The sequence below is a fragment of the Gorilla gorilla genome, chromosome 8 (genome assembly GCF_029281585.2).
Source record: "Gorilla gorilla gorilla isolate KB3781 chromosome 8, NHGRI_mGorGor1-v2.1_pri, whole genome shotgun sequence".
Lineage (NCBI taxonomy): Eukaryota > Metazoa > Chordata > Mammalia > Primates > Hominidae > Gorilla > Gorilla gorilla.
Window position 1 is genome coordinate 52535624 of NC_073232.2, and position 16366 is coordinate 52551989.

The 16366-nt window shown below is 37.2% G+C and overlaps 1 protein-coding gene and 1 pseudogene across 8 annotated transcripts in view; one reads left to right on the top strand and one right to left on the bottom strand.

Annotated features, from left to right (window-relative positions):
* JMJD1C (jumonji domain containing 1C) overlaps positions 1 to 16366 on the top strand; it is a 348302-nt gene that overhangs the window by 288175 nt on the left and 43761 nt on the right. For 7 of the 8 annotated variants that reach the window (XM_063710062.1, XM_031015682.3, XM_055353125.2 and 4 more), the window contains 5 exons: positions 7427 to 7532; positions 10086 to 10210; positions 11738 to 11881; positions 11979 to 12171; positions 12282 to 13960. In XM_063710062.1, the coding sequence (XP_063566132.1) occupies positions 7526 to 7532; positions 10086 to 10210; positions 11738 to 11881; positions 11979 to 12171; positions 12282 to 13960 (2148 nt within the window). In that variant the 5' untranslated portion in view covers positions 7427 to 7525. Of the gene's footprint in view, positions 1 to 7426; positions 7533 to 10085; positions 10211 to 11737; positions 11886 to 11978; positions 12172 to 12281; positions 13961 to 16366 lie in introns of those variants that run through there. The other variant, XM_031015686.3, reaches the window with a different exon arrangement.
* Positions 4274 to 5255, bottom strand: LOC101139001 (deoxyribonuclease TATDN1-like; annotated as a pseudogene).

Here is a 16366-nt window from a genome sequence, read left to right on the forward strand (position 1 = left end):
TTTACAAAAAATGTTTGCTAGCCCTTATTATAATTCATGAAAATACATGGAAGCCTTCAGCGGTACCTTCATTTAGTTAACTGCAGGTGGTATAGACAGCTTTGCTTTTTGAGCACCCCTGTAGCAACTTTCAAACTTTTATATATTTCTTGTCCCAGCAAATCCTTATTAGCAAAATGGATTCTTTTATAAGTTAAAAAGATGCGGTGTGGTAAAAATTAATGTCACTCTTGTGGACTTAACATTCACGTTTTAAAACTGTTGCCAGCAATCTCAGGGATCTAAGAACAAGCAACTATTTGTAATTTTGCTAAACCATGAATTTATGACTGGCGGAACTGGTATGGCTAAACATGTTCAATCACCTAATCTGATGTTCAGGATACAAAATAATTGCTTTTATGGTAACTCTTATATATCAAAGATGGTTTTTATGGAGAAATTTATGTCATGGAATGGAATTTAAGAAAGCACACTGGATGTTACCACAAAGGTCAAGGGTTTTATAGCAGAGGGGAAAATCATTCCATTAATAAGCCACACATATCAGTATCAATTTGAAAGTGAGCATTCAGTCATTATCTATCAGAAATTGTCCAAAGGAGGAGAAACTGCTGCAGTTTTGTGATATTTCTTTTATCCTAAAATGAAAGTGCTACTCTAGACATCAGTTGAGACTTTTGAGCAAATCTGTTACGTTATTAAGCCAGTCTTCTCTGTCACTTAGAAACTAACCACCCTTTGTTGGCTTTTTGTCAGCAGTCAAATGAGACTATGTGTGACATAAAGAATATATTTCTTGAACTGACAAGGAGCACTCTTACCTTATTATCTTAGGAAATGAGTTGTATATATTTTTAACATTTTCATAATACTGGTGTCATTAAACCTAACTAGGCATATCTGAATGTTTTAGTGTTTTGAGCTTATGTTTTATATTACCTAGATGGTTATTTTTTTTCTTTCGAATTAAGTAGAAAGTACATAATCACCTAAAGTTATGTTAGTACAGTAGTCTTACTGTGAAAATACACATTGCAGCCTGATTTTAACCTTTTCTTTGAGAGTCTCACTCTGCCACCCAGACTGGAGTGCAGTGGCACAATCTAGGCTCACTGCAACTTCTGCCTCCCAGGTTCAAGGGATTCTCCTGCCTCAGCCTCCCGAGTAGCTGGGATTATAGATGCGCACCACTACACCTAAATACATTTTTTTTGTATTTTTTAGTAGAGATGAGGTTTGGTTTCACCATGTTGGTCAGGCTGGTCTTGAACTCATGACCTCAGGTGATCCACCCACCTCGGCTTCCCAAAGTGCTGGGATTACAGGCATGAGCCACCACACCCAGCCTGATTTCAGCCTTTCACTCCATCATGTCCTTCTCTCTCTCTCTTTTTTTTTTTTTTTTTGAAACAGGGTTGTGCTTTGTCGCCCAGGCTGAAGTGCAGTGGCATGATTATAGCTTACTGCTGCCTTGAATTCCTGGGCTCAAGTGATCCTCCCATCTCAGCCTCCCGAGTAGTTGGGACTACAGGTGCGCACCCCGCCATGCCTGGCTCATATTTAAATTTTTTGTAGCAATGGCATCTCGCCATGTTGCTCAGGCTGGTCTCGAACTCCTGGACTCAAGGGATCCTCCCACCTTGGCCTCCTGAAGTGCTGGGATTATAGGTGTGAGCCACCGCACCCGGCCCCATTATCCCCTCCTGTACACGTGAAAAAATACCTTTATTTTGATCATCCAAGCAGTCATTCAGCACAGCGTTAACCTAGAAAAAAACAGCATTTGGGTATTTGTAGATCATGACTAAGGTACATCACCAAAGTGAGGTTTCTTCTCTTTTACACTTTCTGATTATAAGATTGCATGAGTTTGCCACCCTAAGTCTCCTCTCTTTGATGAGTATTTGACTATTTCTATATGTGGAATGTCACATAACCAGTGTTAGAAGTTTATAGAAAGGTATCTTCCACCCGTTGTTCTTTGCTTTTGAGTCAGCCTCAGTTTATAAGATAATGTTGCCTTTTACCCCTTACATATAGAGAAATGTGTCAAATTTTAAAAGGCAATAATAGTAAACTTTCATTTCTTTTGATTGTGCTAATGAGAGAGAGTGTATGTGGAGGGAAGGGAGGGTGGGGGAGAAGAACCTGAGCCCTGGAAGTCACAGAACTAGGTTCAGATAACAGCTCTGTCACTTCCTGCTTGTAACCATGAACGTCTCTGAACATACTGTGTATTTCAGCTCACAAAGTTGTTACAATTGATACTGTATGGAAAGTACCCAGCATAGTGTCTGCCATAGTAAATGCACCTTTAGGTTAGCTTTTTTTTTTTTTTTGGAGATGCAGTCTCGCTCTTGCTGCCCGGGCTGGAGTGCAATGGCGCCATCTCAGCTCACTGCATCCTCTGCCTCCCGGGTTCAAGTGATTCTCCAGCCTCAGCCTCCCCAGTAGCTGGGATTCACAAGCACGTGTCACTACACCTGGCTAATTTTTGTATTTTTAGTAGAGACGGGGTTTCACCATGTTGGCCGGGTCGAACCCCTAATCTCAGGTGATCCACCTGCCTCGGCCTCCCAAAGTGCTGGGATTATAGGTGTGAGCCATCGCGCCCGGCCCATTAAGTGGATTTTTAATCTCACACGAGCTTAAGGCACAGCTGAAGACCTTTTAAATTCTGTGAAAGATAGTGGATATTCATAGCTAGTTTTTAATTCCAGACCCTTAATTTCTCTTATCTGTAAGTCAGCCTTGTTGACTTCTATCTAACATTTAGCACCTTTACAAAATTATTCAAGTCAGTAAATATATATATAAAAAACCTATTTGGCTTTGTTTCAAGATTTGCTCATTTAACCTTTAATAATCCTCCTTAAAATGGGAATGATGATGTAACAGAAATCCCTGTAACTTACAAAGTACTATATGTAGACGAGGGGGAGGAATTCAACAACAATGCCTGTCATAAATCAGGCAGTGCATTGGGATACTTTTTGTGGGTTTTAATTAACCAGGTAGTTCACATCATTCAGTACTCAAATGTCATAATTCAGAATTAGATGTTTTAAGAAAGCGAATTTTTGTACATAAGAAAAAGTCTTATTAAAACATTTATTAAGATAGAAAAAGAGGGAAATATTAGCAACTCTGCTTTATAGATGAGGAGATTGAGAGACCAGAGTTTGAACCTACATAAAGTCATTATCAGTAAAGGGACTCAATTTAACAGTTTTTAATGGTGTGCTATTTCCACTAGATAATTAATGGTTTATTGTTGGAAAAATATTTGTATATTGTTTAATGATCTTGGAAATAGAGCCCATTATTTTAACCTGTTGAAAAAATATTTATAAGGCTGGGCGCGGAGGCTCATGCCTGTAATCCCACTGGGAGGCCGACGCAGGCAGATCAAGAGGTCAGGAGTTTGAGACCAGCCTGACCAACATGGCAAAACCCTGTCTCTACTAAAAATACAAAAATTAGCCGGGCGTGGTGGTGGGCACCTGTAATCCCAGGTACTCAGGAGGCTGAGGCAGGAGAATCTCTTGAACCTGGGAGGTGGAGGTTGCAGCGAACCGAGATTGCACCACTGCACTCCGGCCTGGACGACAGAGTGAGACTCCATCTCAAAACAAAACAAAAAACAAAAAATATTTATAAATAAATGTTGAAGAAATAGATTGTATATCCTAGTAGTTATAACTTATAAAATTTAAACATAGGCAACTGGTTTTATAGCCCATTATTTTAACCTGTTGAATAAATAAGATATAAATAAATGAGTTATAAGTTGTAAAATTCCAACACAGTCAACTGGTTTTATAAGGTGTACTTGTCTGCAAGGTGTTGGCAATGCTTCTTTAAAACAGTTTATAGCCAGGCGCGATGGCTCATGCCTGTAATCCCTGCACTTTGGGAAGCCAAGGTGGGCAGATCGCTTGAGTCCAGGAGTTTGAGACCAGCCTGGTCAACATGGTGAAACCCCGTCTCTACTAAAAATACAAAAATTAGTTGTGCATGGTGGTGTGCGCCTGTAATCCCAGCCACTCAGGAAGCTGAGGCAGGAGAATCGCTTGAACTTGGGAGGCGAAGATTTCAGTGAGTCAAGATCGTGCCCAGTACACTACGGGCTGGGAGAGTGAGACTGTGTCTCAGAAAAAAAAAAAAAAAAAAAAAAAAAAAAAAACAGCACAGAAAAAACAGTTTATAATTGCCTATATTATGGAAAAGGTATATGGATGGTTATGTATGGAAGTTTTTTTTGTTTGGGTTTTTTTTTTTGCAGATAATTTCTTTATTGAAACTATCAGTAAGTTTTACTATGAAATTTTACATACATGATGGAAAGTGGAAGACATATACCAATTATATTCCAGGAAAAAATACTTTAATAGTATTGTTATATAGTGTATTGGCTGATTCCAGTGGATCCTCATCTCTCACTGCTGACATTATCTCCAGTATTTGAATTATATGGCAGGGTTCATTTCTGTCTTTTAAGCAGTGCCCACTTTCCCACTTCTTTTTGGTAGGAAATGCAGTTTTTATATATTTTGATCCAGCATGTGTACTTTTGACTCCACACCAAGGTGCATCTGTCTCAATCATTAATTTTTCACTAGGAATTGACTTCAAAACTTCCAAATTAGTTTCAGTTTTCAGTGAGCAACTGTTAAATCCTAAAGATCCAAGTCAAAGGAGCTGCTGCTTCCTTGGTACCATCAAATGAATGCACCACTCCCTCTACACACCGATCTCTATTTCTTTTAATTATGTCCAAAAATTAAGCATGTGAGTTTCGACAATGAAGAAACATTGGTAATTTTGTTTGTTCTGACAGTTCAAACTGTTTTTCACAGTATTTGAGTTGAGTATCTTTGGGACAAAACTGCAGTCGGTCAAAATCAAGTCCACATTCTCCTATTGCCACAACTTTCCCTTTATTGTTTTCATCAAGATTTAGCAACTCCTTTAAGTAAAGATCAGGGTTATTCTTTTCAAATTTACCACATCTTGTAGGATGACATCCAGCTGTACTGAAAAACATATGATTTGTTTGTGCCAAATGCAGTGCATCTTTACTGTCTTGTAGATTTCCACCTGTAATCATAAACTTTTTTAACACCAATCTCGACAGCTCTCCCTATTACATCCTATAAATCATCTTGATGCTTTTGAATCCCCCTATAAATTCCTCTGAACATGGGGTCAGTCAAGTTGATAACAATATCGATAAACTTGAAATGACTCATGACTGCAGATGGGGGACCTCCCCGGCGGAAGTGCTATGTAAGGAAGTTTTAAAGTGAGAAAAATTTTAAAAGAACTTGCTGTCAGAGATATCTGAAAATAGTAATGGTTTTCCTCGTAAAATAGTTTTCTATGGGCCAGATGTGGTGGCTCACGCCTGTAATACCAACACTTTGGGAGGTTGAGGCAGGTGGATCACCTGAGGTCAGGAGTTTGAGACCAGCCTAACCAATATGATGAAACCCCATCTCTACTAAAAATACAAAAATTAGCCAGGCATGATGGCATGCTCCTGTAACCCCAGCTACTCAGGAGGCTGAGACAGGAGAATCGCTTGAACCTGGGAGGTGGAGGTTGCAGTAAGCCGAGATCGTGCCATTGCACTCCAGCCTGGGCAACAAGAGCAAAACTCCGTCTCAAAAACAAAAACAAAAAGTTTCCTGTGTTCTGTTTGTTATCGACTAGACTGTCAGCTGGTGTGCATTAAGGGGGTTAGAGTCTGATAGGACTTTCTAAGTGTGTACTGTATTATTGAGGGGGTGCAGAGAAAAGAGATTGCTGGAAAGTTTCTTTGCAAAGTCAAGAAAGACATGTTAATGCCCATTTCTTTCTCCCAAAATGACAGATTTTGCCTACTTATTTGTATGACAGTTTTTCATTCTGGTATTTTCTTCTGCTATAAAGCAGTACTTCTATGTATTTTCCAAGGAACATAATTAATTTAAAGGCCCTTACTTTGGCCTGTTGGCTTTCACTATGTTTAAGTACATATCAGACAGAATATTTACCACAATACTATTCTAAAAATACAGAGTAGTGCCTTAAAAAGCAGTATGAGAAGGAAACACTTTACCTGGATAGACTTTGGAGAAGAGTGAAGTATGACCTACTTGATTAGGGGTCCTTTTTTATTCTTTACACTTCAGCTACCTTTTGGCTTTTCGAAGTTGCCAAATTGTTTTTTATTCATCAGATATAGTTCACTTAGTTTAGCTCTTTTCTATTCACAGGTTTCCATGATCTGTCTGTCCACTTTTTTTTTTTTTTTTAAGACAGAGTCTCACTGTCGCCCAGGCTGGAGTGCAGTGGTGTGATCTCGGCCCATTGCAAGTGCCACCTCCCGGTTCACACCATTCTCCTGCCTCAGCATCCTCAGTAGCTGGGACTACAGGCTCCCACCACCACACCCAGCTAATATTTTTTTGTATTTTTAGTAGAGATGGGGTTTCACCATGTTAGCCAGGATGGTCTCAATCTCCTGACCTTGTGATCTGCCCGCCTCAGCCTTCCAAAGTGCTGGGATTACAGGCGTGAGCCACCGCGCCCAGCCCTGCCTGTCCACTTTAAAAATAGTTGCCATTTGACAGTGCTGGTTTGTTATTCTTCTCAGCTACTCTAGTGTTCCTGCAGCTGATCTCAAATGCAGGAGCAGCAGAGGTACTTTGAGAGAGAGAGAGAGAGAACAGAATGTCAGAGCCCAGTGGGAGACCAGCAAATTGTGGGAAATCACGTGGCTGTATGATTCACATCTCCAATGACAGAGAATTGGTTGTTTCTATGTCTAGATCCAGCCTGTTACGAGAGTAATACCATCAATAATGTAATTTTAATTGTCTGGATGCTTTGGCGCTAGTTTCAAGAAATAAAATTTTTAGCAGCAAAATTACTGGTCAGATGACTGTGAGTAGAACTGAATTTGATGACATTTAAATCAGGACAGAATAAAAGTAGTTTCAAACTCTAGAGGTTAAGTATTATGGGAAGGTCAGTAAGTCATCTGTGTATGTATCTATTGTCATTCAAATGTTCACCTCAGTTCTTTTGCCAACACCTTTAAATGACCTGATGTTATTTCATTTGTATATTGCTTCCAATAGTGAATCCCTTAAAAAGATGACTTGAATAAGGCTATACTTTAAAAGTTAGAAAACACATTAATTTCCAATTTTGACTTTAGGACATTGTTGTCAAGGGTCAAATCTTACCACAGATTAATTTATTATGCTCTTTTGTTACACAATTGCCAACGAACTATAACTCATGAATTTGTGTTTTTGCATACATTTAGATCAAAGGAATTTTCTTCAGTCCTTAGAACGTATAGGAGGGAAAGTCGGTAACATTAATGGTAGGAGAGCGTAACATGGACCTTTCTTTTAATCTATAATTCTAGGACGACATAGACAGCCTAAACCCAGTTCTCAGGGACAACCCGCAGCTTCACGAGGAAGTGAAAGTCTGGGTAAAGGAACAAAAGGTTCAGGAGATTTTTATGCAAGGTAACTATTTTGAAGTTATGCATTAAATTTTTTTGGATCTAGGCAACTTATCATATATGTTTTTGGTTATTCAGTTGTGTGCAATATAAATAGAAGGCCCAGTCCAATATTTTGAGTTAATATACATCCAGGAAAATAATAGCAGAGTGATAATAATTTTGATAAGAAAGTTGATAATTTCACAAGTGTATTAACTTTATTTGAACTGAATGCCTGTCATGAAATTACAGCTACACAGGTGTTTTGTTGACAGAAAGCTGCATATTATGGAATTCTTTAGGTGTGTCTTTCCTGGAGAATTCCTTCTCCAGGAAGCATTGTTTGCAGTAGAGGGTTGCCCACAGCCACAATTGATTTCCTTTGAAGAATGTTCTTCGTATCTGGTAAAAGTGGCCTATTTCAGTGCACCTTTTTCAGAAATTACTAGTCTTTTGTTTCCTTTGTTTAGTATGTTAAAACATGTGACCTTCAAACCAGTGGGGTTTGACGATTTTTAGCAATTTCCATTTCTGTCAGTAAAATCATGTATTGTAAATACAAGCTTTTTGGAAATTGAATGGAAAGTGAGACAATATGGCATGAACTGTTGTTGAATATCTTTGTGAATGGAATTTTGTTGTTAAATTCCCATATTTATCTCAACCGTCAACTTCCATGCCATTAAGCATCAAGAGAGAATCCCAAAGCTGTTTGCTTTATATGGGTATGTACAGTAGTGGATCGTCTACATATTTAATTCTTCCTAGGCTAAATATTCTTTAAACTTTTCTGTGGAGAATTTCAAACACATACAAAAACAGAATATTTCAGTGAACTTTCATTCACCTCTCTCCCAGCCCCAACAACTATCAAATCTTGGCTGATCCTGTGCTATCCATACCCCCTTCTGTCAAATTTCAGACATCACCCTATTCTATCCATTTTTTTAAACAAAACAATGCTGGAACATTATTCTGAAAAAAGTAATAGTTTTTAAATTTAAAATACTAGGTATTTCAAGTTTTCATTTGTCTCATAAATGTCGAAGATTTAACAGATTTGATTTATTTTTTAAAAATCAAGGGATTCAGAAAAGGTCCACACATTGTGATTATTTGGTACATCCCCATTGTTGCTCTTTTTTTCCCTTTCCTTGCAATTTATTTGTTGAAGAAACCAGGCAAATTTTTTAAAAATAATATTTTGTTTCTGCATTGTGTCCTTAGAGGAGAAAAGATTAAGGGGCAGTATAGTCCCTATTCATTCTATGCAGAATTGTGTGAGGCTGACTCTAAGCTATGTTAAGTAGTGGGAACAAACCAGTGTAAACTGTTTGTTAATGGGAATTGAAAACTGATCATATTTGGAGTTACTCTATAAGCATGTCCTATATTATTTAGAAAAAATAATATGGAGTCTTATTCTTCAATAGTTAGAAAAGACTGAAGTTTATATAATTGATATGGCTACTAAACAGTGTTTACGCATCACCTCCCTTAAATTATAGCCAGTCAACATCTTCACTTTTCTCTAGATGAAAGTATTTAATTTACAGGTCATATGGAATACTTTCTACAGTTCGTTGATTTATATATATATATTTAAAGCTGGCAAAGGATTGTTGAATCTGTTACAACTGTAGAAGAAGGAACATCAGAAAAATAAATTCAGTCCCAGATCTTTGACTTAAAATTTTACCTAATCTGTCAACCTCTCACTTTCTTGATTTTTGTAAAAGGGCTAACAATACTTAGGAGAGAGAATTAAATAAGCACTTGAAAATTTTGAAAGCACTTTGTAAATTATTAAGGTACAGCAGTTTTTTCCCTTACAGTTCTTTGTTAAAGTATTTGATACCATTTTAATACCTGTGAATTAAAGATCGTTTTCATCTCAATATCCTCTTCTGTAGAGTGACTTGTTTTATTAGGCATATCTGAGTATCTGCAGATAAATATGTTTAATATTTTTTATTATTTTCTAATGGATATCTATACAAGAATATCCTTTGAAAAAGTGAGTTTAGCACAAAAGTGTACCATATTTAGTTAAAAATTTTTAGTGCTATATGTATACATTCGCTTAGCCAATCTCTTTTTTAAGACTTTTAGCAACTTTTTCTGGCTGTGATAGCAAATCAAAATTTATAGTTGTTTATGGTAAAGTTTTGGCAACTAGAAGACTCAAACAAACATCAAGTTGCAAGTTAATCTTTCTGTTTCAACCATGTAGTCATCTACTGCAATCTTACTAAGTAGCTTCGTAACCTTACTGCATTCTACACTACTATAACTTTGCATTTTGAACTGTTCTCTTATTAACTCGTGATCCTGGAAACCTTCCTTCTCTCTTATTTTATTTCTATTGAATCAGGAAGTATGTGGGTCTAGTGCAGTGTATATAATAACTTCAGAATGATTCATTTGAAAGGATATTTACTTCTAAAACATTTTTTTGAAAACTGATAGTTGGATATATCACTATTATACACTAGCTCATGTTTCTTCTAAAAGGCAGTTATTAAATGAAGATGTCTCCATTTAAGATGTTTCTGTTTCTTGTGTTTTTTTTAAGGTCCTTATTCCTTAAATGGATACAGAGTGAGAGTATATAGACAAGACTCTGCCACCCAGTGGTTTACTGGCATAATTACTCATCATGATCTCTTCACCCGCACCATGATCGTTATGAATGATCAGGTAAATAGTTCCACTAATATTTTTGTAGAGATTTTAAAAGTTCAAATCATCCATGCCCCCCAAAATACATCAACAATTTGATACTAAATAATTTTTATCTCTAGGGTTTTTAGTCATGTAATTCTAGTAAGTTTAAATGTATCTGATATTACATAGAGGTCATTTCAGGTCATAGGGAGACAACAATGCTCAATTTATTTCAACACTGATAAAATCAGTTCCTAAAATAGAGGCATTAAACTCCTTTAATTGATTAGTCTTTTTTAAATCCTTAGATGAACTAAAATTTTCTTTCTCAGAGTTTCAGTTTTTCTGTCCCTCCAGTAATAAAAATATTTCCGAAATCATTTCTTTTCATCAGTGAAAACTTAAACACACAGTACAGTTCTTCTCACATCAAATGTCAGTGTTGGTATGCTCAATTAAGTTTTATGGTGAATCTTAAGGATTACAAGTTTCCTATGGAGTTTTTTTTTTGTTTGTTTGTTTTTGTTTTTTGTTGTCTTTTTTTTTCGATGGAGTCTCGCTCTGTCGCCCAGGCTGGAGTGCAGTGGCATGATCTTGGCTCACTGTAAGCTCCTCCACCTGGGTTCACACCATTCTCCTGCCTCAGCCTCCCGAGTAGCTGTGACTACAGGTGCCCGCCACCACGCCCGGCTATTTTTTTGTATTTTTAGTAGATACGGGGTTTCGCCGTGTTAGCCAGGATGGTCTCGATTTCCTGACCTCATGATCTGCCCACCTCAGCCTCCCAAAGTGCTGGGATTACAGGCGTGAGCCACCACGCCCGGCTCCTGTGGAGTTTTAAGTACCAGTCTGAAAGTTTTGAGATTTCAAATTTTTTTTTTTAACTTAATACAAAAAATACTCATTTTTAAAGCTGTTGTTTATGTAGAAAAAATAGATATTTATACCTTCCTGCCTGATTGGATTGTGGAGATTATCTGATAGAGCGCCTTTATACACAATTCAAATACTTTGGTTAAAATGTAGTTAAAATGCTAAATAAGTGTTACTGTTTCATTGCATTTGATTTTTTTCCCTAAAACAGTGACAAACTTTTACCTCTCAGAAAAGCACAAAACTGCCTTGAATTGTTAAAATAGTTTTAACCACATTTTAAAAATTATTCATTTGCACAATTTTTGTCTTTTTCTACTCCCTAAAGTCTACCTCTGAGTTTTATTTTACAACTGCTTTTTGAAAATTACTTTCTATTTAAAAATAGAAAGTAATTTAAGAATTGTTGGCATCTGTATTCTTGATTAATACCCTTGTTTTTCAAGATGTACTTGCAGTAAATATATTTGCTTTTTAATTCTTGGTTAGCAGTTGAAACGGTGAGTTTCAGAAGGTTAAAAAGGTAATTTTGTCTTAAGTGAATAAAACAAATTATTATAACAGCATCTTATAAATTAGGGATCCCAAGCTGATTTCTAAACATTTCTACTGAGTAAAGAAATTATACCAAATATTTGATTAGCTCATTCTATTTAATTTTTGTTTTTGTTTTGTATCATGGATTAGGTACTAGAACCACAGAATGTCGATCCTTCTATGGTTCAAATGACCTTTCTAGATGATGTTGTTCACTCTTTGTTAAAAGGTGAAAATATTGGCATTACATCACGACGCAGGTCTCGTGCCAATCAAAACGTCAACGCTGTTCACGTATGTATGTTATTAGGGATGAATTTCTGTAAAATATTTTTCCTTAGGCTAGTAGAAACCAAGTAGTAAACAATTACTGTTAATTGGTTATTTTTAGAGCCATTATACACGTGCCCAAGCAAATAGTCCCAGACCAGCGATGAACTCCCAAGCTGCTGTACCAAAACAGAATACACACCAGCAACAGCAACAAAGAAGTATCCGTCCAAATAAGAGGAAGGGCTCAGATAGCAGTATACCAGATGAAGAGAAGATGAAGGAGGAAAAATATGATTATATATCACGAGGAGGTAGGACCCACTTTTTTTTTAAGGGAATGAAAACAAATAAAACAAAAATACATTTTAAAATATGCTTATTTAGTATGAAAAATAAGACTGTTCTTTCTTTAATCCTACAGAAAATCCTAAAGGTAAAAACAAACACTTGATGAATAAAAGAAGGAAACCTGAGGAGGATGAAAAGAAACTAAATATGAAAAGACTTCGAACTGACAATGTTTCAGACTTTTCTGAGAGCAGTGACTCAGAAAATTCAAATAAGAGAATAATAGATAATTCCTCAGAACAGAAGCCAGAGAATGAATTGAAAAATAAAAATACTTCAAAAATAAATGGAGAAGAAGGAAAACCCCATAATAATGAGAAGGCAGGAGAAGAGACCCTAAAAGATAGCCAGCCTCCCTGGGATCAAATACAGGAAGATAAAAAACATGAAGAAGCAGAGAAGCGGAAGTCTGTTGACACTCAGCTTCAAGAAGATATGATTATTCATTCGTCAGAACAATCCACAGTTTCTGATCATAATTCTAATGATTTACTTCCTCAGGAATGCAATATGGATAAAACACATACCATGGAATTGCTACCAAAGGAGAAGTTTGTATCCAGACCACCCACACCAAAATGTGTTATTGATATTACAAATGACACTAACTTAGAAAAGGTGGCTCAGGAAAACTCAAGTACCTTTGGCCTTCAGACACTTCAGAAAATGGATCCTAATGTTAGTGATTCAAAACACTCTGTTGCAAATGCAAAATTCTTGGAAACAGCAAAACAAGATTCTGACCAGAGCTGGGTCAGTGATTTAGTTAAAGTGGATCTAACCCAATCAAGTGTTACAAATGCTTCTTCAGGAAATGATCACTTGAACATGGAAAAAGAGAAGTATGTCTCTTACATTTCTCCTTTAAGTGCAGTTTCTGTCATGGAAGATAAGCTGCATAAGCGAAGTCCACCTCCAGAGACTATAAAATCTAAACTTAATACTTCAGTAGATACTCACAAGATAAAATCCAGCCCATCACCTGAAGTTGTTAAACCCAAAATAACTCATTCTCCTGATTCTGTGAAGTCTAAGGCCACTTATGTGAACAGCCAAGCTACTGGTGAAAGAAGACTGGCAAATAAGATAGAACATGAGCTATCAAGATGCAGTTTTCATCCAATTCCTACTCGAAGCAGTACATTAGAAACTACAAAGAGTCCTCTTATCATTGATAAAAATGAGCATTTTACAGTTTACAGAGATCCTGCACTTATTGGGTCAGAAACAGGAGCTAATCATATTTCACCTTTCCTAAGCCAGCATCCTTTTCCTCTTCACTCCTCATCTCATAGAACCTGTTTAAATCCAGGTACCCATCATCCTGCCTTAACTCCTGCACCCCATTTACTAGCCGGATCATCTAGTCAAACTCCATTACCTACCATTAACACTCATCCTCTGACTAGTGGTCCACACCATGCTGTTCATCACCCTCATTTACTTCCCACTGTGTTACCTGGAGTGCCTACTGCCTCCTTACTTGGTGGCCACCCACGACTAGAGAGTGCTCATGCCAGCAGCTTGAGCCACTTAGCGCTAGCACACCAGCAACAACAACAGTTGTTACAGCACCAGTCACCTCATCTTCTTGGACAAGCCCATCCTTCTGCTTCATATAATCAGCTTGGACTTTATCCAATTATTTGGCAGTATCCAAATGGAACACATGCATACTCAGGACTTGGTTTGCCTTCTTCTAAGTGGGTTCATCCAGAAAATGCAGTTAATGCTGAAGCTTCATTAAGGAGGGTAAGTTACACTGTAGTTTGCCACATAGCAATATATATTAATGAACATGTACAGGTGCTTTTTCAATATTCCATCTATTTTTTAGGTCATTTCCTATTATAAAATATGTTAGAATTTTTCAGTTGTTTTTCCATATACTTAGTAACCTCAAGAGTGGGAGCTGAAACGTCAGAAAAGCCTATTTATAAAAAGAGTTAGTTTAAAGAAGTAAAACTTTTTAGATTGTAATATTTATTTATTATAGATTTAAATTTTTGGTATATTTTCTTTTTCTTTTTTTTTTTTGAGATGGAGTCTCATTCTGTTGCTTAGGCTAGATGCAGTGACATGATCTTGGGTCACTGCAACCTCTGCCTCCCAGGTTCAAGCAATTCTTCTGCCTCAGCCTCCTGAGTAGCTGGGATTACAGGTGCCTGCCACCATGCCTGGCAAATTTTTGTATTTTTAGTAGAGACGGGGTTTTACCATGTTGGTCAGGCTGGTCTTGAACTCCTGACCTTGTGATCCGTCTGTCTCGGCCTCCCAAAGTGCTGGGATTACAGGTGTGAGCCACTGCGCCCGGCTAATTTTTGGTATAAAAATTATTACACAAAATTATACATAATTATAATTATGCAATTATTATAATACATATAATACAAATTATACATAATTATTTTGCTCAGCCAAATTCCCAGAAGTGAAATTTCTAAAATTTTTATAAAATTGTAAGGCTTTTGATATATATTATCAAATTGTTCTTAAAAACAAATTGTTATATTCTCCAGATATATGTTTGTATATTAATGGTATAGTACAGTGTTTGACTGTTTAACCCCCTTGTTCCCTTAAGGGTGCTCAAGGTTACAGATTCCCAGTATTTGAGGGTAAAGCTGCAGCTGAGATTTTGTCTGCCTAACACAGTATTGCTAAAGGTAGTGGTATAAGGCTCTTGTTCATTCATGAGCCATGTGGTTTCTATAGCAAATTCATTTTTACACTAAAAAATGGTTGTTGAGAGCAATACCAGCCCCGGTATAAAAAATGGAAAAATTGATATCACTTTTAAACTCCCAGGAGACAACCTTGTCCTTCGTACATCCTAGGATGCTCATCAAGTATCCCCTAGAATCTCTTTTTAACACCTTGTTTTTGTGGTTAAAAAACACACACATACATAATATTAAATGTGCCATCTTAAATATTTTTAAGTGTACAGTTCAGTAGTGTTAAGTGTGTTCACATTATTGTGCAGCAGGTCTCTAGAACTTTTTCTTCTTGTAAAACTGAAACTATAGCCATTAAACACTAACTCCCCTTCCCTGCCAGCCCTTGGCAACCACCTTTCTTCTGTTTCTATGGTTTTCATGACTTTAGATACTTTCTATGAGTAGAATGATAGAATATTTATCCTTTTGTTACTGGCTTATTTAGCTTACTACAATATTCTTGAGGTTCATCCATGTTGCAACATGTGACATGATTTTCTTCTTATTTAAGGCTGTATAATATTCCACTGTATGTATGTGCCCTATTTTCTTTCTCCATTCATCTGTCAGTGGACATTTGGGTTGCTTTCGCCTCTTGGCTGTGGTGAATAATGCTACAGTGAACATGGGTGGTTTTTTGTTTTTTTGTGGGGTTTGTTTTTTTTTTTTTTTGAGACAGGGTCTTGCTCTGTCACCCAAGCTAGAGTACAGTGGCGCGATCTCGGCTCACTGCAACCTCTGCCTCACATGGGTGTTTTTAACACCTTAATGTCATCTTTTTTGACAGCTTTCTGAAGTTAAGTGAGATCACAGTTGGGGGTGGTGATTTAGAAGACAATTTTAGTGACTTTCTGTTTTACTCAGGGATAATATTTTTTACATATAACATTAGTGATGCCAGTAGATAAAAGCATGCTGTTCCTCATGCCAAAAGTTTGTGAGAGGAGTCATTATGTTTTGGGTAGACTGTGGCCATGAGTCTTTTTATCATTCCCAAGTTGTGATAGATAAACTTTTTTTTTTTTTTTTTTTGAGATGGAGTCTCCCTCTGTTGCCGGGCTACAGTACAGTGATACAATCTCGGCTCACTGCAACCTCTGCCTCCCAGGTTCAAGTGATTCTCCTGCCTCAGCCTCCCAAGTAGCTGGGACTACAGGTGTGCAACACCACACCTGGCTAATTTTTTGTATTTTTAGTAGAGACGAGGTTTCACTATGCTGGCCAGGCTGGTCTCGAACTCCTGACCTCAAGTGATCCGCCTGCCTCGGCCTCTCAAAGTGCTGGGATTACAGGCATGAGCCACCATGCCCAACCATGTGATGGGTGAACTTTGATGATAAGAGGCACCAAGTGGTTGATGATGCATCTTGCATAAGGTCTACCAGTTTTGAAAGATGTTTCCTGTGGTTTATTCCTGTTGCAAACATGGACTCCTTTT